The following is a 23623-nucleotide window of genomic DNA, read 5'->3' on the forward strand; positions in this document are numbered from 1 at the left end:
TTTTCTGAGTAAACAGATTAGAAAGCCTTGGTACAGCAAATAATTTCCTTGCCTCTCCCTTTATTTAGAAGACCAATTAACATTGTGTCTATTCTTATGTGCCACAAGTGCTGTGTGCCATCTTAATTCTTCCGTTTGCATATTTATCCAATTGTTATCTGTCCAATTTATCTGTCCAATTGTTTCATCACCAGGATCCTGATTTCCTCCACGATTCCACTCCCCACTACCCAACCATTTTCATTGGCGTTTCCTTCCTTCATAAGCCAGTGAGAGTGGATCAGACCACAACATTCCTCGGCTTCTTTAGGCTGCCCTGAATTCCTGAAAACCTCCCAAGTCATTCATGACCATGAAGATGATATGGGGACTCCTGCTGGTTTGCGCTCTAGTGTCTGGAGGTATGTAATTCTCAATGGCCCAGTGTGTTTCCCTCCTCCTTGGGGCGAATTCCATAAATAAAGGATGGAATTCATACCCCCCCCAAGTGATAGCTATGATGCACAAGCTAAGGGGGGGCCACCAGGTGGCGCGTTGGAAGATGGCCGACAATAACATCTCTCTGATCCATACGAGGTACTAAGGGGCTGCTATGGGAAGTATGCAGTCTTCCTAACCACCTCAGGATGTGAGGTGAAACTGCCCTGCCAGCGGTGTTCACAATGCACCCCCTGAAACGAGTGATGGGGGTGCAGAACACTTGGAACAGGCCCTCGGTGAAGTCAGATCTTCCTGACGCCGATTCCAATTAGCGCGTGCAGCTTGGAATTATAATTGGAAACCTATGTTTGGAAATGAAGCTGAAAGCACATACATCAAGTAAAGCTCGACTGATAAGGCTGCTGACTAATGGATCTCTGCGACCAGGAGTGACGGATGGATAAGTAAATCATCTGATGAATTACCACAAGGAGACTGTATGTTTGGAACGAAGGGGGGGTGGAGGAAAAAGCTTTTTTTCCCCCTGCATGATGTGACATTAATAACCCTTCACCCCAGATAGAAACAAGATCGTCGCGTTTCTATGAATCACAGGTAGGATTTTAAGAACTATGTGGGACGGAGCATAACAGGAAAGAAGACTGGAGAACGGTGAGAAAAGAGGAAAATTACTTATGACGCAGTTAAAAAATGGCGTCTCGCCATGACAGGTCTGCCGGAGGAAGAAGGACTCGGGGAGGAGATTCAGGATTGTTTGAATGAGAAGGAATGTTGGAATGTAAGTTTGACCTGACAGAACCCCCAGAATCATTTGATTTATTCAGTAAGCCTGAGAAAAATAAAGGACAGATCGGAGATTAATTTTGTTTATGGAAGCGTTGTACAGAGGCTGTCCCGGATTGATATGATTTTTGGAAGAGTACAAAACCCACATAGAATGCCAGCTTCTAACCTGCTTGTGAAAACCATCAGAGATCGCAAAGAAAGGAATTTATGATAACAACAAGAAGAGAAAGGAAGTAACAAAGGACTATCCGGATCAAACTGGACAGAACTGTCTAATTAATGCAGTAAGACAAGTGATAGTTTTGGACTCGAGCTGAGCTTGATGTATGGGTATTCCCCCCCCCCAAAAAAATGGCTGTATAATTTGGAATTAATGCAATATGGATAATGTGATGTGATTGGCCTGTTAATAAAAATTATTAAAAATAAATAAATGATGCACAAGCTAAGGTGGCTCCAATAATGGTTTCAGACAGTGATGGGGAACCTGTACTCCTCCAGATGTTTTTGGACAGCAATCCCCATCAGCCTCAGCTAGTATAGAGATGAATGACAGGAGCCATAGTGCAACATATATGAAGGGCCACATCCTTGCTTTAGGCAAATTCAATGAGGATACATCTGCTGACATCTATGAAGTTACCAATGATAAGAAAACATAACTTCCATGAGCATAAGTAGTTTACAGCTGAGGACTGCACACTGGCCATAAACTACAGGAGAGGGTCAAGGCCTTTCTTGTTTGTTTATGGACTTCTTGGAAGCACTGGCTGGCCAAAGTTAGAAAAAGGATGTTGGACTAGATGGACCTTTGGTAAGATCCAGCAGAATTCTTCTTATTTCAATGAGCTGTGTTCACATCAGCTAGGCATGCAAAGGCATTCCTCTGTGTTTGAATGACACAGAGGAAAATGCTAGTTTCAACAAGTGAGCATTTAGCATTATTCAGGATAATAGTTGTGAGATCTTCTGTCCTCATTCTAGAGACATCACCTCCTTCCAGCACTGATTTGACTCCCAGCACTGGTAAGTGTTGAACATTTTAAGCATGTGCACTTGAGCCTTTTGAATAATTTGCCCAGTAGAATATTCCTTGGGACAATGTGACTGTAGTAACTGCGTTAAGAGGGCAGCAGAATGCCATGGCGGATCCAGATTCTAGGGCACTTGTATATCTAGATCATCACCATAGAGTCATCCAGGCAGAGTTATTCTTTATTTTCTGCATAGGCAGTCATAGCAGACTCACTTTATAATCATCAGACTGCCTGCACAGTAGCCACTCTAAGGTGAGAGGGAAAACAAAATAAGTCCCGATTCACATAAGAAAGGGTGGAGCATCTGCCAAGCCTGATTTATACATGAGGATACATCTGTTTGGAAAACTTGAGTAGGATCCCACATGGCCAGCTGCCTGTGGAATATGGGTCACTGCTACACAGTCCATGAGAAGCATCAGGATGCCATCATGTAGGCACTCAGGCTACAGATACCTGGCATGCAGAAGTAGGTGTTGGCTGATTTAAGCATGACGTTCACTGTCCATCTGAATAAAGGTGTGTGTGTGTGTGTTTACACACCTAGCATTGTATTTAAATCAGACAGTGCTAAAAAAAATCCCAGGCAGATGGTGCTCCCAACCTACAACATCACCCCCACCCTAAATGCTTAATATATCTTCACAGACTACTCCTACAAGTGGTGAACATCAGAGGATCAGAAGGAGATTTTGCCTTTATGTTTTATTAATACTAAGCTTGAAGACTTCTTTGATGGCTTTCGTTTTGGGTGAGACAGGATTGACTAGTAAATTGTGGCTTTGCAAATTTATAAATTTATACAACCACCTGTCTGTGTGTGTGAGAGAGAGAGATGGAGAGAGAAATCCTGACAGGTTTGTAGTTCATGTTCTCTGAAAAGAGATCTCATGCATTGATCTTAAAGACATTTGCCCCAATCCAACTTGGTTAGTGCCCTCTTACTTAATTTGGTTTTCTGTGTTGCACCTTGGCCTGTTATCATGAGGCTCATCCAGAGTTCTTTGTCTGAGAGGGGTTCTTTTTTGTCCCAGTGCTTTCCCCAGGAAAACCTGCGCATTACCACTGAATTGGAGCAAACAGCAATCTGGTTTTCCATTATTTGTTCTAATTGAGTGCTAAATGTGGGTTTTCCTGGGGAAAGCATTGGGATAAAAAACCCCAAACCACTTCAACACAGAGCTTTAAAGCACAGATCAGTGACTGGAAAGTGCAGCTCATGGTGACTGTGATAGATCTAGTCCATCCATATAATATGTAATAAAAATCCTGCACATGTAGAATTTTCCAGACAGATGGCACTCTCTGGTGTATGACACTGGCCATTTAATGGAGGTTGGGAGGAAATTAAAGAATACTTTTTGCAGGAAAAATTCAAATATTGAATTGTGGATTGTTCTGTGTATTGGAGGAATTCTGTTTCATACTGCCATGTCCTCTTATCCACAGCAGCTTCTCCAGAAGTGAGCGCCACCAGTGACAGTGAGTTATTCTTGGTCCAGCAATTTCAGGAAGTATCTCAAAGTTGAAGTCAAAGTTTATTTGTTGTCGCAACCATCCTGGTTTTTTTCCCCCTTCAATTTTTTTAATTAGTTTTCCACATTTATAACAAACTTATCAACAAACATAAAAAGAAACCATCAATCAATCAATCAATCAATCAACAAACAAACAAACAAACATATACCCTAACTGTAATAGTTCCACTTTTGTTAACATTGTTAGGTGACTTCCTCAAATCCCCCTGGCTGAGTTTCCATATAAATCATTGTAGCAGTTTTCCTAAACTAATTTCACATAAAATTTCCTTAACCAATTTACATCTTTCTTTCTTTTCTTTTTAACTTTTAACATAGTATTCTAGAACATCACATATTTAAATCCTAGGCCTACCTGATACTCGCAAGTCATTCTATTTAAATTATCTTAACATATTTAGCTAAATAATCTTTTAATTTCTTCCATTCCTCTTGGTATTCCTCCTCCTTCTGGTCGCAGACTCTTCCGGTCAGGTCGGCTAGCTCCCAAAAGTCCATCATCTTCATCTACCATTCCTCCACTGTTGGTACTTCTTGTAGTTTCCAATTTTTGGCCAACAAAATTGTAGCTGCAGTTGTGGCATACAAAAATAATCTGACATCTTTCTTGGGCAATTCCAAACCTGTTATTCCAAGTATAAAGGCTTCTGGTTTCTTAATAAATGAATATTTCAACATTTTTTTCATTTCATTATGAATCTTTCCCCAGAAGTCTTTCACTTTGGGACACGTCTACCACATATGGTAAAAGGTACATTCTTTTTCTTTACATTTCCAACATAGGTTTGTCACTCTTGTGGTAAATCTTTGCTAGTTTTACAGGGGCTAAGTACCATCTATACATAATTTTCATAACATTTTCCTTTAACACCGTACATGCAGTGAACTTGACCCATTTCCTCCACAGCCTTTCCCAGTCTTCAAACATTATGTTATGTCCAACATGTCTTGCCCAATCTATCATCACAGATTTAACTTGTTCATCCTTTGTATGCCACTCCAACAATAAATTAGACAAATTTTTAAATTTAGAATCTAACAACTCCGTTTCCAATTTGATTTTTTCCGATGCAAAACTATTTTTCTTATCTAATTTATACAATTCATTAATCTGGTGGTAGTGTAACCAATTTATTTTATCTTTGATTTGATCAAATGGTCTTAATTTAAATCCTTCTTTATCTTCCAATAATAAATCTGAATATATCAACCAATTAGTCTCCATATTTGACTTTTTCTGGGACTTTGCCTCCATTGGCGAAAGCCATCTGGGTGTTTTCCTTTCTAAGAGATCTTTGTATTTTATCCAAACATTATATAAGGGTTTTCTAATTACATGATTTTTGAAACCATTATGGGCCTTTATCTTGTCATACCATAGATAAGCATGCCATCCAAACACATCGTCAAATCCCTCCAAGTCTAAAACATCCGCATTATCTAGTTGTATCCATTCCTTAACCCAACAAAGGGCTGTGGCTTCAAAATATATCTTCAAATCTGGCAGGGAATATCCCCCTCTTTCTTTTGACTCTGTTAATAATTTAATTCTGTGTTTTTTCCCCTGCCAGATAAATCTAGATAAAGCTTTCTGCCATTCTTTAAAACATTTCACATTGTCAATGATTGGGAGGGCTTGAAACAGAAACAACATCTTTGGTAATACATTCATCTTAACCACAGATATCCGGCCCATTAATGACAATTTTAAATTCGACCAACTCTCAAGATCTCTCTAAATTTCATTCCATAGTTTCTCATAGTTATCTTTATATAAATTCAAAATTTTCACCAACAAATTTACACCCAGGTATTTAACTTTTTTCACAAAAACCAGGCCCATTTTTTCTTGCAATAATTTCCTTTCCTCATTGTCCAAATTTTTCTCTAATACTTTGGTTTTGCTCTTATTTAACTTAAATCCTCCTACCTGTCCGAACTCCTGTATCAACTCCAGTGCTTTTACTGCACTGGAGTCTGGATCTTGAAGTGTTAACACCAAATCGTCAGCAAAGGCTTTTAATTTATATTGTTTGGCTCCTACTGTTATACCTTTAACTTGTTCAACCTTCCTTATCATACTTAACAAAACCTCCAGGACCGAAATAAAAAGCAGAGGGGAAAGTGGGCACCCTTGCCTGGTACCCTTCTCAATTGTAATCTTCTCTGATACCACATTGTTTATTATAATTTTGGCTATTTGTTCATGATAAATCACATTAATACCATTTAAAAACTCCTGTCCAACCCCAATACTATCTAAATTTTGTATCATAAAACTTCAAGACACATTGTCAAAGGCCTTCTCCACATCAATAAACATTAACATTGCTTTACAATTTTTTCTTGCTTCCAACTTTTCTAAAATGTCAACTATATTCCTAATATTATCTTTCATATGTCTTCCAGGCAGAAATCCTGCCTGGTCCTTATGGATATAGTATGACAAAACCTTTTTCAACCTATTGGCGAGAAAAGTGTCAAAAATTTTATAATCCACGTTAAGTAGTGAGATTGGTCTATAGTTTTTAACATTGGATCTATCTTGATCTTGTTTTGGAATCAGGGTTATATAAGCTTCCTTCCAGGTTTCGGGTGCTTTGCCCCCTCCTGTTATCTTGTTGCAAACTTCTACCAATGGCTGAATAAGCCATTCTTTCATAGTCTTATAGAATTTTGCTGACAGTCCATCTTGTCCCAGGGCTTTGCCAAATTTCATTGAATTTATTGCATTTTCAACCTCCTGTCGTGTAATTAATCCATTTAGTAGGATCCTTTTACCTTTGGGAATCTTCTGCAAACCATTAGTTTTGATAAAATGCTCAATTTTAACCTTATCCTCTTTACTATTTTTATACAGTTGTTTATAGTACTTCTGAAAACATCTTCTTATCTCCATAGGGTTCTCTACAGACTTTCCTTCTGATATAATATTTGTAATAGCACTTTGTTTTTGCCTCTTTTTTAGCTGCCAAGCTAAGAGTTTCCCACATTTGTTCACAGATTCCAAATTCCTTTGTCTCGTCATTCTTAATTTCCATTCTATTTCTTGATTTATAATCTGTGAATACTGAGTCTGTAAAGCTTTAATTTCCTTTTGTATCTGCAGATTCTTTGGATTACTTCTAATGTTCTTCTCTTTATCTTTTAATTGGTCCAAAATTTTATCTTTCTTTTCATTCTGTATCTTTCTCTTAATTGAATTTTGTTGGATGAGGAATCCTCTCATTACTGCTTTACTTGCGTCCCAAATGACTCCTGCTTGCATTCCAGAGTTCATATTAATCTCAAAATAGTCTTTTATAGTCTTTTGGGCCTTATTAATTATTTGCTCATTCCTCAACAAATCATCATTCATTCTCCATCTGAAAGATCCCTGTGTAGATAATTTCACTTTCATAAATACTGCATTGTGATCTGAGCAAGTTTTAGGGCAAATTTCCGCTTTTGTTACTCTGGGAACCAAGTCTCTGGATATCCATAAATAGTTGGTTCTTGAAAATGATTGATTTGCATCTGAAAAAATGTTACCATATTTTTTGCTCTATAAGACTCACTTTTTCCCTCCTAAAAAGTAAGGGGAAATGTGTGTGCGTCTTATGGAGCGAATGCAGGATGTGCAGCTATCCCAGAAGCCAGAACAGCAAGAGGGATTGCTGCTTTCACTGCGCAGCGATCCCTCTTGCTGTTCTGGCTTCTGAGATTCAGAATATTTTTTTTTTCTTGTTTTCCTCCTCCAAAAACTAGGTGCGTCTTATGGTCTGGTGTGTCTTATAGAGTGAAAAATACGGTAGAATTCTGACTCTCCATATGTCTGACAGATCGAATTTGTCAGTTATATATATATATAAAATCTTATGTAATCTGCCGGCATTCAGTATTTTTTGTCTCTGTCTCCTATCCATTAAAGTAGATGCAACTCCATTCAAATCTCCCATTGGAATTAATTTGTAATCCAAATGATCCATAAGCCTTGTTTCCAAATTCTTAAAGAATTCTGCCTTGCCATCATTAGGTGCATAAATTCCCAATAACAAGTATTTTTCCCCTTGTGCTGTAATTTCTACTGCTATGTATCTTCCCTCCTCATCTTTGAAAATCAATTTTGGATTCCATTTTTCTTTGACACTAGCCATTTAATGGAGGTGGGGAGGAAATTAAAGAATACTTTTTGCAGGAAAGATTCAAATATTGAACTGTGTATTATTCTGTGTATTGGAGGAATTCTGTTTCATACTGCCATGTCCTCTTATCCACAGCAGCTTCTGCAGAAGTGAGCACCACCAGTGACAGTGAGTTATTCTTGGTCCAGCAATTTCAGGAAGTATCTCAAAGTTGAAGTCAAAGTTTATTTGTTGTCGCAACCATCCTGGTTATTTTAACCAAAAAGGGAATATAAGTATTCTATGGATATTGTGCAGAATATGCATAGATACACTGTTAAATACAGTGGTAACCAATTTATACATATATACTTTGAAATGCAGACCTACACAAATAAATTTCTATATTACATCGCTGATCAGATTTTACAGTTTGCTATATTGTCTTTGATGAACGTTCTTAGTTTTTGGGATGCAACCACGAATCTTGCCATGTTGTCTGTCTCAAACTTATCAGAGCCAGACAGCAAATATGTGACCTTCACTTGATAGTCCACATCAGGCATCTTACACAATAGTTCACAAATGTACTTAGGTTTCAGCTCAGAATACATAGGACAGTAGAGTACATAACAGTATAGGTCTTCTGTTGCTTGAGTGCCACGTAGAGAAAACCTCTTTTCTGCTAGAATTTTCCTGCAGCAACTATCTAAATACTCTGAGGGCATTGTCTGAAAACTCAGAGCCACAAATGCCTTCCTAAGTGAACAGATTGGTAAATCATATAGATAGTTCTCAAAACGATGTTATACTTTAATTAAATACAATTGTGGAGAGAACATTGATTCCTGGATTGCCTAATATCTTGTGTGTAAAAAAACCTTCAGTTTTTCCTTTACAGTTCCGGAAGTCCAAAACATTCAAAAACCAAAGTGCGGCTTCCAAAAATAGTTCGCAAACTGGAACAGTCACTTCTGGGTTTGTGACATTCGGGAGCCAAAACATTTGACTCACAAGGCGTTCAGCTTCCAAGGCACGACTGTATATGCTTACAAATGTGCTCTAAGTAACAGTTCTTAAGAGCCCGAGGAATTACAGTTGTACCTTGGTTTTCAAATGCCTTTTTGAGTCAAATGTTTTGGCTCCCAAACATTGCAAACCTGGAAGTGACTGTTCTGATTTGCGAACTATTTTTGGAAGCTGGACATCCAACAGGGCTTCTGCGGCTTCTGATTGGCTGCAGCAGCTTCCTGCAGCCAATCAAAAGCCACGCTTTGGTTTTTGAACGTTTTGGAAGTCAAATGGCAGTGCTTTCTAGCATACTGCATAACACCTGCCATCCTAAAAGCTTAGCTGCAAACTCAGCTGTGGGCGTAAAATAATTGTGTGTTTCTTTTATTGGAAGTTGGGGGGAAATGGAATAGTATTCTTCAGAACTGAAGAATTCTTGCAGGAATGGTTGAAGTTTTGCCCTCTGTGTCTGGCTATTAGAGGAATTCTGTTTCATGTTGCCATGCCTTCTTATTTACAGCGACTTCTGCAGAAGCGAGCATCACCAGTGACGGTGAGTTCTTCTTGGTCCAGCAATTTAAGCAAGTATCTGAATCATAGCACACAACTTATCCACAGCAACATGGTGATAGGAGAATGATTTGCTTTCCCTATCCCAGATAACAACTCTCCCTCCACTTCTGGTACAACTTCCCCTCCTCCTACAACTAATGTGTATCATAAGCCTGTGGAGCGATTTACTTTTATGACAGCGATGGGGAACCAGTGGCCCTCCAGATGTTGGTGGACTCCAACTCCCAGCAGTCCCAGCTAGCATGGCTACTGCTCAGGATGATGGATGTTGTCCACCATTCCTACTTTATTAGTGCTGTGTTCATGGATCTGTACGGCTGGCTATGGTATTTGTATTCTGGAAATATGTTATCATGGGGATCCATTTTGACTTTTTTATTTTATAATAGCAAACCATCTCCCCAAAGCAAGTTGCTAGTTCATGCTTTGTGAATTGTTCTTAGGCTGCAATGCTATGACTCTAACCTGAAATAACTCCCTTTGAGCATAGTGAGGTTAATTCTGAATATCTGTGCAATGGGCATGTGCCACACAAGTTACCCCAATCCTACATGGGGAAAGTATGTTCTCTTTGTGCATGGCAGGTTGCACAAGATGAGAATATTGCACAGTCAGCACCATGGTGACGTTGCTCATTGAGGTCCACCAGCAACAGCAGTGAAAAGAGGATTTGCATAATGAACTTTGATATTTCCCATAATCTGCTTGGGGAGGGTAGGACCCGGTCTCCTTTCCAATCAACTGGCTGCAGCTACCATCTGCTTGGTACCCACTGTTATAAATATGCTTTGGTGACTTGGTGTGATGGTTGGCCATGTGTATGACAGACAAGATTCCGTTCTGATCACACTTTGGTGCTTTGGAAAATGGGTCACTGCATGATTCATGTTGCCTTGGGTCCAAAGCAGAACATTGCTTCAGAAATCCAGTGCTTCATATGTCTCCACAGCGAATAACACAAAGCAATGAACAAATGAGCTAGAACTTTTTTTTTTTTTACAGAATTGGAAGACCAGCCCACAGAAGCAATGCTCATATATAATGTGAACATATAACATTGTGCCAATAGTAGTGCAACATTTGGCTTAGTGCTAGTAACATTTGATCTGTTGTCTGGGGAGCTGACACACACACAGTGGTACAAAGGAAGGAATGCCTCCAGTATCAGAGGCAGCCTGCCTCAGAATGCCAGTTGCTGGGAATCACCAGGGGCAAGAAGGCTTGTGTCCTGCTTGCAAGCTGACCAGGAGTGTCCGGTTGGTCACTAGGAGAACAGGATCCAGCAGGCTCTTCTTACCTTCTTAAGAAAGAAAAACCAGAGAAGGTGTGGCTCACGAGCTCTCATTTTCCTCCCAATCCAGAGACCACCCATGGCCGTTGGAAAGCTTTTCTTCCATCTTTGTTTGACATTTTTGCAAAAGCTTTGGAATCAGTTGGTGCTATGAAGAACAAGTGGACTTCGTCATTTTGGGGAAAGTAAGAAAATGGTGAGTTTAAGAAGAGAGTAAAGAGAAAATGAAAAGAGATGGGCATTGGAGAGAGGCGATGCAGGGCCGGGGATCTAAAGTAGATATAGTTGCCAGGGCATAAATACTCAAAGGGGAGAGTCCTGAAAGTGTTGAGGCTAATGGCAACTGGCGACATTTCATGCATTGCATGCATTGTCTCAGCCGTCTCTACTTGCCTTCAGTTTATGAAGTCAGTCTACAATGCACCGCTGTAGGTTTGACAGGGCTGTGTTTACAGTGAGCAGTTTTGTGCATGTGGTACCACTGTTTTAAAGGAAGAACAGGCAGTGGCACAGGGTGATAACCATGGAATGCTAACAAAAGCTCCACTTTCCGTTTTAACACAGATAGAGGCTAGTTACATTCAGTAAGTATCAGGCGAATCCATTATTTCCTTTTCATTCATAGCTAGCTCTGCTAATCAATGCAGATCAGTGGTGTGGCCTTTTCACCATCAGAAACGAGGAAGTATGAACTATCCAATTTCAAATAAGCATAACAATGTAAGGTGATTCCTATATTTCTTCCCAATAGACATAAAATGGCTGGAGGATGTCAATGCTACATTTCATTCTATCCATGCCCTGAATGGTAGGGAATTAAAGTCAGACTTTACATGTTCACTTCAAAGGAGAGAGCATTGGAAATTTATGATTTTTTGGAAGAGGGAAATAAAACAAATTTGGACATAGAAACAGTGGCATAGCATGGGGGGGGAAATGCCAGAACAATGGCCCTGGGCATATTTTTTAAGGGGGTGCAGTGCTGTGCATTTGGCTTCTCATGCTTTCCTGCCAGCCCTGTGCTGCTCACATAGTGGTGCAGGGTTGGCAGGGTGGCATGAGAAGGACACTTTGAGAGACTGGGATCAAAGGGCACATGGCTGTTGTGTCCTCCTCACCTCGCCTCTGGGCATCAGGGGGATTCACCCAACAAGGGCTGCATTGACTGGCCAGGCTCCCTGCGTAGATGGGCAGGAAGCGGTGTGTGGCCCTGCTTGGCTCCGGGGAGGGGCGGTTGCAGCAGTGGTGAGGGCTGGGCTGGCATTGCAGGTTCCATTCACTATCAGCACTCTGTCCCCCTGCTGTGTGCACACATGTGCAGGCCCCCAGGCACCAGCAAACCACTACACCACTGCACAGAGAACTCCCAGACTGGTTGTTTGTTGAGCATCCACCCTGATTTGTTCACACAATATTTGCATCCAGGGCTTGTTATGCCATGCAGTTCTCCATCATTTTTCTTACTGCAAAAAGTCTGATAAGAAAAGTGAGAATGTGTGGAGGTAACAACCACTAGATGGTGATGTTGTACAATCTCATAAGAATTTTGCACAAACAAATCAAGAACAGACACTCACTAAACAGCCTTCTGGAAGGACCCATCGTCTGCCAATCAGAGGACGCAGTCATTACTTACAGACTAATTCTAAGCAAATTTACTTGGAAGTAAATCTCTGTAACCAAACCTCAATAGCTGCTTTTTCTAAGGAAAAGCAGAAAGGAGGAGGTGGCTTGGAGCAGAGACACGTGGGGTGCCCATAATGTGCTTAACCCATTCCTTCCCTGCACATTGCTCTTCTAGTGCACCTCTTCCATAATTGGGCTTTTATAGGCATTACCTGATGCTAGTTTAGAAGCAAACTTCTGGGATTCTTAAAAAGTTGCCTCCAAGGGACAGACCCTGAGTTTTTTTGTTTTCTTTTAAAGGTTAATTTGAACTCATCTCAGCTATGCATGGATGCTCACTTGCCTTGATCTGGCTCTTGGCTCCAACTGCTCCAACTTTAAAATCTCTTTCTGTTTCAGGAATTGCATCCATCCTGCAACACACCACCTGTGGCCACATCGTGGTTCCATTATAAGAAAAGCAAGGGAATAGCCTGATTCCAGTGATATAAGGTTGTGTGTTGTCACCATCTCACCATTCAGATGAAATAAACTCAAGCATTGACTAAACAACTACATTTGCTTTGTGTCTTCTGCACTGTGCAAAATACAAATCATAGAGTCCCCAGCTCAGATGAGCTTTTAGATAAGGTTTAGCATGTAGTTGAGAGCTAAAATAAAAATGTGAAATTTGGAGACTTTTTGAGTGGGTCCATGTTTCAGAAATTTGACTTCAAACCTTCACATCCTCATTTTTGAGTCAAAATGTGTGATACAAATGCAAAACTGTTTAACGATGGCATAGAGTTAATGCAAAATCTGTAAGGAGTAAAGACCACTGCTGTATCGTCTCCCATTAAGTTGCCCTCTTTGAACATTGTACCGCTTAATACTTACTGCTTCCATCCCCAAAATGTGCACACTGACACCCTACAAATCTACTAAGTTAAACTTACTATGAAATCTTTCATCCATATTGGGGCAATACCTTTATTAGCCCAACCAAAATATAACAAACCAGTAAGATGATACAGAAACCCATTAAAAAAGGAAGGGGGAGAGGAAAAAAAGACTGTGGACTGCAGGACTCCAAGGCAGCATCTTCATTCATCAGAATCAGCTGCCACTCAGATCAGGAGCTTCCTGGACTAACATTGACTGAGTCTGGATGGAGTTTGCAATGATGCTCAGAGGTATTTTTTGTGTGGCCAGGATGCTGAACTAGATGAACCTTTGGTCTGATCCAAAAGGGCTCTTTTATATCATACCCTCCCCACCATTTTTATAACAGGAAAATTGTATTGCAGGTAAGGCTATCCCTATTTTAAAAAAACAACAGATATGGTATTTTAGAAGAACATAAGAAGAACTCTGCTGGATTCAAGGGTCAATGCTGTTTTGGAGCAGCTCTCTCTCTCTCTGATTTTCTTGATAGTCAGGACTGAATTAGCTCTGTTCCCACTCCCACTTTCACTATCAGGAGAAATCTAAAACTGGGTATATTTTTTGTCCCTTTTTATAAAATCAGATGCAATTTTCAGGCACAGTTAACCTTCTGAGGGAGCAAGGGCTGCCAAATTTCAGACTGATAGCTGCAGAGGTTTGTTCACAAGGGCAGACTTTACTGTTTTGTGATGGGTACAAGAGAAAGCAGGGGAGATAGGATGGTGCAAAAAGAGCATGAATTCATAGGAAAGACCGAGGTGAGGAAAATGTCACAAACAGACCCAGATATGATTTTTTGTGGGTTACAGGCTCTCAAATTCCTAGAGTAGCTTAGGAAATAGCAGTCCCGACTTCCGGTCAGCGCCAGCGACCGTAATGGCGGATTTCCTCTGATCTCCGGAGGAAATCGGCTTCGTGGAGTTGGGGTTCTACTGCTACGGCAAAGCGGGGACCCGAAAAAAATCACAGGCAGGGAAGCCTGTGAACTGAAGGCTCGGCGGGCTCCATTTGTGGCCCCCCCGCTGCAAAGGAGCCTTTTTAAAGGCTCCGGATCGGACCGGGGGTGAGTGGTGCGGAGCTGAGAGCTGTCTACCCATCTCCGCGAAGTGAAGCCGCATAGCCAGGGTCGGAGAGCGCTGATTTCTTCACTGGACAATTGGACTCAAAAACAACTACCCGTGAGTAGGATTTTGACATACATTTGGAAGAAATCTTTAAAGAATTTGGCACCGAAACGGGAAAGGTAAAAACAGGAAGTCTGCCTTCCCGGACTGTTAATAGATCAAAGCAAAGAGACTGTAAAGCTGTGACTGAGAAAGACGTGCTTTTGAAAGGATTAAAATCCAGCACCAAAAAGGAAAATTTCCCCTCTGTTGGCAGGAACAGTGGGGAGACATTTGAAAGATATTTGTCCTGCAAGGAAAGGAAAATTTAAAATATATCTGCTGACTTTAAAACCTGGGAACGGACTGCCGATGATAGGGAAGCCGATTAGAGGGAACTGTCAAACTGCAAGAGCAAAAAAAAAAGTTTGATTCAAGACTTCCGGGTTAGCGCGAACGGCTAATGGCGGATTCCCTCCGAGCTCCGGAGGGAATCGGCTCTACAGGAGTTGGGTCTTGCCGCTGCGGCGACACGGGGACCCTTAGAAATCACAGGCGCAGAAGCCTGTGAACCTGGTGACTCGGCGGGCACCATTTGCGCCCCCCGACCTGCGAAGGAGCCTTTTTAAAGGCTTCGGAACGGGGGAAGGGGTGAGCGGCGCGGTGCTGAGAGTCGACTGCTTCTCCTGTGGAGTGAAGCCGCGAGCCATGGTCGGAGGGCGCTGACTTTTTCCTGTGAACAATCGGACTCTAAAAGTAACAACCCGTGAGTAGTACGGAAATTGGACTTTTTAAGGAAATTTTCTTTGGAATTTGGCACGATCTGGGAAGGCGCAAACAGGAAGTCCGCCTCCCCGTCTTGTAAAAAATCTAAAGCAAGGACTAGTTAACTAAGGTCGAGAGAATTGCTTCTTCTTTAGTGGATAAAAGATATTAATTTCACGATTTGGCAATACAAGTATAAGTAATTGTACTGGAGGATAAGAGCTAATTTTGAGAGTTGGAGTGCCACCCCCCCCGGACCCGGGAGTGATTCGCGAGAGAGCCTGCTGAGGAGATATAGAGGAGTTTGACAGCTGTCAAAATTAGCTGTCAAAAAGGAAAAAGAGAACTTTGTTTCTGCTGTCTCTGCTGGATATATTTGTTGCAACTTGGTTATATTTTGTTGAAAATAAGTAAGAACTGATACAAATTAACTTGACTTTTGGATTTTAACTGGAAAGAATATTAAGTTACCAAAATCCCTCTAGAGGGGGATTTGGGACACTACAAGAATGGCTGGAAGAGGGAAAATTCAGGCTGGGCTGGACAGAGTATTTGTTCTCCTGGGAAAGTTACAAGGCCAAATTGATGTTTTGGCTACAAATGTAACAACTTTGAACTTAACAGTAAATAACATTACGGAATTTGATAAGGACTTGACTCAGGAAGCCCATGCAGCTGGACAAAAAGAGAATTTTGAGAATCTTGAAAGTGTGGAGAAAGAGACATATGTTGTTTCTGAGGAGAAGGAAGGAGGAGCTGTAATTTTGCAAATGACAAAGGAGAGCCAGAGGCCTGATATCATGCTCACAAAGGAAAACAAGAAATCAAACCAGAGGCCTGACAGGATGATTACAAGGGAAAACAAGTATTGGATGATGAAATTCTGGTTTGAATTGGCGACTGATGAATGGAGAGATCTCCTTATGTGGAGACCTGAAGACCTATGGATTACAAATCTGACTAAAGTGGAAGCTGGAGTTTTTGTGACAATTGGACTTTTGGACCTTGCTTTTAAGTATGGAGGTCTGGCTGGAAGAAATATGGACCTTATTGGGACAGAGCTCCTCCGAGATCTGGAGTTTAATATTAAGGACTATCAAAAAAACCGGCAGAGAGGAACTGAGAGAGAATTAAGAGCCTTGGACGTGAGATCTCCAGGCTGAGAGAAGATTAAGACTGATGGACATTTGTTGGGGATCGAAACCGGGAAAGGGGGTGGTGGGGTTTGAGAATCCAAAGGGCGTACAATTATGATCTGTTCTATTTTTTTTTGTTTGGTTATTAATATGAAAATTGGGAAATTCGTGGAATGGAATTTGGGTCGACTTTAGAAAAAGGTTTGTGTATTGAGGTACAAATATTGATGTCTATAAGTCAAAATTGGTTTTTTTTTTTAAAAAATGAATTAAATATAAAAAGGTTTAAAAATTGGGGATAGGAACTTGTTGAACTAACAATTTGAATTGGAATACAAGAAGGGGAGGTGTGGGGAAGTCAGGGAAATATGGTACTGAAAATATGGAATTGTAAATTTCATGTGTTTTTAATTTTTTTCTTTTCTGTTTCTTTCGTCTTTTTTAATTTTTTTTTGTATTGAATGTGAAAAATTTCAATAAATATTTCTTTAAAAAAAAGTCTGATTCAGCTCTGCAAAGGATACAGTGTGGACAGAAATACATTGGAAATTAAAGTAACCTTTTAGGACTGAAAATTTGATACTAAGATACTGGGATTTTATCAGGACTTTATTTGTTATAAAGTTGCAATAAGAAGTTGGAACTGTGACCCCTAGAGGTGACTATGTTGCAATGACATTCTAGTCAATAAGCACTGCTGTGGAAAATTTTCTCTTTTCTCAAAACAAACTCTCCAAGCGTGGGACCGACCTTGGGAGTGTATGTGAGTGTTATGGCAGATGATAAAAAAACAGAGTTGACACAGGAAAAAACTACTAGGTCTGGTAGACAATACAAGACTGATACTACAAGAAGGCCTTCAATAGCTGGTGCAGCGGGCACAGTAGGAGCTGCTGCCCCACAGGTAAAACCAAAAGTTATGTCAACTGATGACCTTTTGGCCCAAGCGTTGGGCAAGATTGATGCAACTTTGGAGAAATTGGCTAATAAGGTGGAAGAGACAAATAGACAAGTAGCTGAGGCTTCAGCAAAAATTGATTTGAATACTTCAAGTATCAATGAATTAGGAAAAAAGGTGAACTCCAATACACAGTCTATTGAAAAACTACTGGAGGAATCGGCCTCAACTAGAAAGTTGGCTGAAGAGGCTAAGGAAATTGCAACTGCTGCTCAGGAAAAGATTCCACCGGTATATAAAAAGCATGACTTGACACTGTCTATGATAGGTCTACAAAGAAAGGAGAGGAATTTAAGAATCAGAGGCGTGCCAGAAAGTGAGAAAGACAATCTGGCAGAATTTCTCACAAAGGAATTGACACAATTTTGGCAAAAGGACCTGGGGGAAGAAGAATTTAAGATAGTGAGTGCTTTTAGACTTGGCAGAAGACAAGGAAAGAACAAAGCAAGAGATTGTTTGATTACTTTAAAAACAAAGGAAGAAAGAGATAAAATTTTGAACTTACATTATCAAAGAACCTTGGAAATTGAGGACACCTTTGTGGAAATCTTCAAAGATATACCTAAACATATTTTGGAGGTAAGGGCCTACTATAGAGATCTGGCTGGTCTGTTGAGAAAAAACAAAATAATCTTCAGGTGGGAATTCCCCCAAGGCCTGTCTTTTAAATATAGAGGAAAGAAAATAAGAATAAGGACAGTAAACGACAAGGACAAGTTTCTGAAAGACCACGAAGAGGACCTACAGAAGGAAGTGGAATCTGGTGAGGACCCATCGGTATCAGGAAAAGGACTTTTGGAGATAGCAAATCTAATATCTAGACGCCACGGCCCAGGGAGAGACAAGCCACCGACAGAAGAAGAACAACAACTTGGTGCAGTGGGAGGGAAAATTAATTAACTAATCATGTCTCTGCAACTTCTAAGTTGGAATTGTAATGGACTGAATTCCCCTAGAAAGAGAAAAGGTGTTTTCCATATATTAAAAAAAGAACAATTGGACTTGATTTGTTTACAGGAAACACATGTAACGAGACTACACAGGAAAATACTTGTCAATAAAAGATTAGGGCAAGAGTTTATTTTGTCTGACAAAGTTAAAAAGAGAGGAGTGGTGATATATGCAAAGGAGAAATTTTTACCGAAATTTATCCTCAAAGATGAACAAGGAAGGTATTTGGCAATTGAAATTCAGTTTCAAGGAGAGAAATTTTTGATAGTTGGCGTCTATGCACCAAATGAGGGGAAGTCGGAATCCTTTAAGAAGCTGCATGAGACCCTTATGGACTTTATGGACTATAATATAATCCTGATGGGGGACATGAATGGAGTTGTATCTACTAATATGGACAAGGCGCAAAAACAGGTAGTCACCAAAGATGGTAGACTACCAAAAACCTTCTTCGAAATGACTGACAACATGGACTTGATTGATATTTGGAGAACTAAGAACCCTCTGGAGAGAGAGGGAACATTTTTCTCTGAAGCCAAGATGACATGGACCAGAATTGACCAAATTTGGATTACTAGACGAATGGCACCAAAGATTAAAAAAGTGGAGATCTGCCCCAAAACTTGCTCTGACCATAATGCTGTAAAGATGGAGATGAAGCAAATAACAACCGGCACCTTCAGATGGAGGATGAATGACACCTTATTTAGAGATGAAGAAGTATACAACAAGGCCCAAAAGACTTTAAGAGACTATTTTGAATTAAATTTGCCAACAAATGTGGAAAAAAGAGTAATTTGGGATGCAAGTAAAGCTGTGATGAGAGGGTTTTTGATACAACAGAATGCATTAAAAAAGAGAAGGCAAAATGAGAAAAAAGATAAAACTTTGGAGCAAATTAAAGAAGGTGAGAAAAAATTGAGAGCTAAGCCGAAGTCACAAGAGATTCTAAGAGAAATAAAGATCTATCAAACGCAATATATGGAATTGATGAATCAGGAAATAGAATGGAAAATTAAACAAATGAGACAGAAGACATTTGAATCGGCGGACAAATGTGGGAAATTACTGGCTTGGCAACTGAAAAAAAGACAAAAATTAAATACAATTACAAACCTGGAAATAGAAGGAAAAGACATAAACAATCCAAATGAGATCAGAAATTGTTTCCAGAAGTACTTCAAGCAATTATATGCACAAGGGCCACAGAATGAAAGGGACATCGATGGATTTTTGAAAACAAATGGATTACAAAAAATTTCACAGGAAAGTAAAATACTGTTGAACTGTAAAATAACAGATCAGGAGATAGAAGGTGCCAACTTAAATATGCAATTGGGCAAATCTCCGGGACCGGATGGACTGACTTCCAGATACTATAGATCTTTGAAGGACTGGATAATTCAACCTCTGAAGGAAGTCTGCAATGAGATTTTAGAAGGGAAAAGGGCGCCAGAATCGTGGAAAGAGACCTACATTACACTTATACCGAAAACAGAGACTGAAAAGACTCAACTTAAAAACTACCGTCCCATATCCTTATTAAATGTGGATTACAAAATTTTTGCTGATATTTTGGCCAAGAGATTGAAAAGAAAGCCCAAGCGGGCTTTCTGCCGGGAAGACATATATCGGATAACTTGAGGAATGTAATTGACATCTTGGAAAAGTTAGATGTGAACATAAATACTAAAGCTGTTTTGATATTTGTGGACGCGGAGAAAGCCTTTGACAACATTTCTTGGAGCTTTATGAAAAAGAACTTACAGGGTATGGGGGTAGGCCAAGGTTTTGAAAATGGTATAAGTGCAATATACTCTGAACAAAAGGCTAAATTAATTGTAAATAATGTGGTTACGGAACAATTTAAGATAGAAAAAGGGACACGACAAGGGTGCCCAATTTCCCCTTTACTTTTTATATCGGTCCTGGAGGTTTTGCTGAATATGATTAGAAGGGACCGGTTGGTCAAAGACATACAGGTCGGAGCCAAACAGTATAAATTGAGAGCATTTGCAGATGACCTAGTTTTGACGTTACAGGAGCCAGAATCTAGTACCAAAAGAGTTTTAGAATTAATTCAAGAATTTGGTCAGGTGGCAGGATTTAAACTGAACAAGTCCAAAACTAAGGTTTTAGAGAAAAATTTGACATTGTTTGAAAAAGAGAAATTTCAGAATGAAACAGGTTTGACTGTGGTGAAGAAAGTGAAATATCTGGGGATTAATATGACAGCTAAAAATGGGAATTTATTTAAAAATAATTATGAGAAATGCTGGTTAGAAGTGAAAAAAGATCTTGAAATATGGTCAAATTTGAAGCTTTCCTTGATGGGTCGAATTGCAGCTATAAAGATGAATGTATTGCCTAAAATGTTATTTTTGTTTCAAACATTGCAAATTGTGGACAAGATGGATTGTTTTAAGAAGTGGCAGAAAGACATTTCTAAATTTGTCTGGCAGGGCAAGAAGCCCAGGATAAAATATAAGATTTTAACTGATGCAAAAGAAAGGGGTGGTTTTGCCCTGCCAGACTTCAAACTTTACTATGAATCAGCAGCATTCTGCTGGTTGAAAGACTGGCTGCTTCTTGAAAACACAGACATTTTGGACTTAGAAGGTTTTAACAATGTTTTTGGATGGCATGCATATTTGTGGTATGACAAGGTTAAAGCACATAAAGCATTTAAAAATCATATTGTTAGGAGATCTTTGTTTAATGTTTGGATCAGATACAAGGATTTATTGGAAAATAAGACCCCAAGGTGGTTGTCACCAATGGAAGCGAAAGCCCAGAAAAAGCTTAATATGGAGGCCAAATGGCCGAAATATTGGGAAATTTTGGAACAAGAAGGAGACAGATTGAAATTGCAGAGCTTTGAGAAACTAAAAAACAAAGTGCGAGACTGGCTTCATTATTTTCAGATAATGGAGGCTTACAATTTGGACAAGAAAATTGGCTTCCAGGTGGAAAAATCTAAACTAGAAACAGAAGTGCTAGAACCTAAAACTAAGATCATGTCAAAAATGTATAACTTGCTGCTGAAATGGAATACACAGGATGAAACGGTTAAGTCAGCTATGATTAAATGGGCACAAGATGTTGGACATAACATTATGTTTGCTGACTGGGAACAGTTATGGAGCACCGGTATGAAATTTACGGCATGTAATGCCCTAAGAGAGAATATTATGAAAATGATATACAGGTGGTACATGACACCAGTCAAGCTTGCAAAAATATATCATTTGCCTGATAATAAATGTTGGAAATGTAAGGAGGTTGAAGGTACATTCTTTCACCTTTGGTGGACGTGCCCAAAGATTAAGGCTTTCTGGGAAATGATTTATAATGAAATGAAAAAGGTATTTAAGTATACCTTCTTGAAGAAACCAGAGGCTTTTCTCTTGGGCATAGTCGGCCATTTGGTGCCAAAGAAGGACAGAACTTTTTTTATGTATGCTACAACGGCAGCAAGAATACTTATAGCAAAGCACTGGAAGACGCAAGATCTACCCACTCTGGAAGAATGGCAGATGAAGTTGATTGACTGTATGGGACTGGCAGAAATGACCGGCAGAATCCGCGACCAGGGAGAAGAGTCGGCAGAAGAAGATTGGAAGAAATTTAAGGACTATTTACAGAAATATTGCAAAATTAATGAACTTTGAAAGATGCTGGATTGAACTTATGTGGTCTCTAGCTGTTATGATAAAAAGAACTGGGATTAATATTGTTTAAGTCATAAAACTTAAAAAGTTGATTGGAAAATAAGGTGTTAGTTAAAAGGAATGTTAAGAGATTAGGATTTGCTGGATTAACAATTTGAACTAGAAAACAAGAAGGGGAGGTATGAGGAAGTCAAAGAAACATGTTATTGAAAAATTGTTATCGAAATTGATTTGTTTTTAATATTTTTCTTTTTCTTTTTCTTTTTGTGTTTGTATAAAATTGGAAAATTGAATAAATATTTATATAAAAAAAGGAAATAGTAGTCCCTTCCCTGAAGCATTCCTCCCCAACCCAGATCAGACCCAGGAAAAGCGTTAGTGACACTATTGAGGCCTCGATGAAAGAGCTAACCTTAAATCTTTACAGGAAGGACCTAGGGTTGCCATACGTGTCATTTCTGGAGATTTTGCAAGAAAAGGCCATCAACTTTTGTGTCACTTTTTGAAATATGGGAACCCTAAAGGATCTCAAAGGAGTTACCCTCACTCATGTCATTTTTGCTTCATTTTTGCTGCCAGCAACTTCACTACTGTACTTCCCCACTTTCACAAGCCCCTGAAAATCAGTTCCACAATGCCTGCAAATGATGGGGGGGGGGCACCCAGCAATATGCAGGTCAGAGAAACAAATCTCTTTTAAAAAGACAGTTTTACCTGTGAACAATGTTGTTGTTGTCACAAGGCATAATGAAAATAATCACATGCTGTTAAAAATGCACTTTGGTTTTTGTATTTTGGTAGTGCTCTCTATGCACACACACTGTACATCTGAAAAGCTATCCCCACAAATGTGAAATCTAGCTAAGAACAAGGAAGGGGTTGGCGGCAGGGGAGGCTGCCTCCTTTGCACTGTGTGCCAGAGACAGAAATAGTATCTGATGCCATCCAGGGCAGCCATGCCACAAACCCATGGGAAATGCCAAGGCAGATGCCAGAGGCTCCTGCCAAGCATCCAAATAGTGGCTAAACTATGCCCACAGCTCAACAACTGGGGTCTGCGGTTGAGATGAGGTTGTTGCATGTGTAGGCATAGGAGTAATCCAGAGCAGAACATTCCTCCCTCTTCCCTCCAGCTGTCTTTGAGCCAAACCTCTTGGATTCCCGCCCCCACCGGCAACCTTTAGTTCCTAATAGCAAGGACGATGATGATTTCTTCTCTAGCAGTTGAGAATGAAAACCTCCCAAAATGTAGGGACATGTGGATATAGGAAACTGCCCTGGGAGTCAGGAGCTTCTACATGCAGAACATCACCTTTGAAAAGCCGGCTCCTCACCTAAGAAGCTAACCACATCATTCCGGCAAAGCAGGCAGGAGAGAAGGTAGTGTACCTTGGGGCTGCTTCACATATTATGGAGACAACTGAGTTTGCCACTGAGCACACACTAGACAAAGTGCTGCAAGCAATCCCAATTGGTTGGCAAGTGTTCTTGCACAATGCATGTGCTTTCAATCAGTGTGAGTCTAATGGGCGAAGCAGCCCTTCAAACAGGCAGACTAAGGATGGCACTAGATGATACTGGAGATGTGATACTGGCACCCAAAGCAGCATTCCCAGTATTTCAATTCTAACAGGCACCTTCAGTTAATTCCCATATCTCCCCCTCAGAGGCAGTTTGGTGTAGTGGTTAGAGTGTCAGACTAGGATCTA

At 40.1% G+C, this 23623-nt stretch overlaps 1 protein-coding gene across 5 annotated transcripts; it reads left to right on the forward strand.

Annotated features, from left to right (window-relative positions):
* The first annotated feature begins 209 nt into the window (after window positions 1-209).
* Window positions 210-13081, forward strand: LOC310756141 (uncharacterized protein). Of its 5 annotated transcripts, none has more exons than XM_083599846.1 (7): window positions 210-401; window positions 2212-2253; window positions 3714-3746; window positions 8065-8094; window positions 9437-9469; window positions 10851-10976; window positions 12806-13081. In XM_083599846.1, exons 1-6 carry the CDS (start codon window positions 347-349, stop codon window positions 10967-10969), a joined length of 312 nt encoding a protein of 103 aa, XP_083455972.1. In that variant the 5' UTR covers window positions 210-346; the 3' UTR covers window positions 10970-10976; window positions 12806-13081. The 5 variants fall into 5 exon arrangements, with proteins under 5 accessions (XP_083455972.1, XP_083455973.1, XP_083455971.1 ...); XM_083599845.1 differs by having other exon boundaries at window positions 211-401; window positions 8062-8094; XM_083599847.1 differs by lacking the exon at window positions 8065-8094.
* The last annotated feature ends 10542 nt before the right edge of the window (window positions 13082-23623 follow it).

Source organism: Podarcis filfolensis, assembly GCF_964270895.1.
Source record: "Podarcis filfolensis genome assembly, chromosome: 2".
NCBI classification, from domain to species: Eukaryota; Metazoa; Chordata; class Lepidosauria; order Squamata; family Lacertidae; genus Podarcis; species Podarcis filfolensis.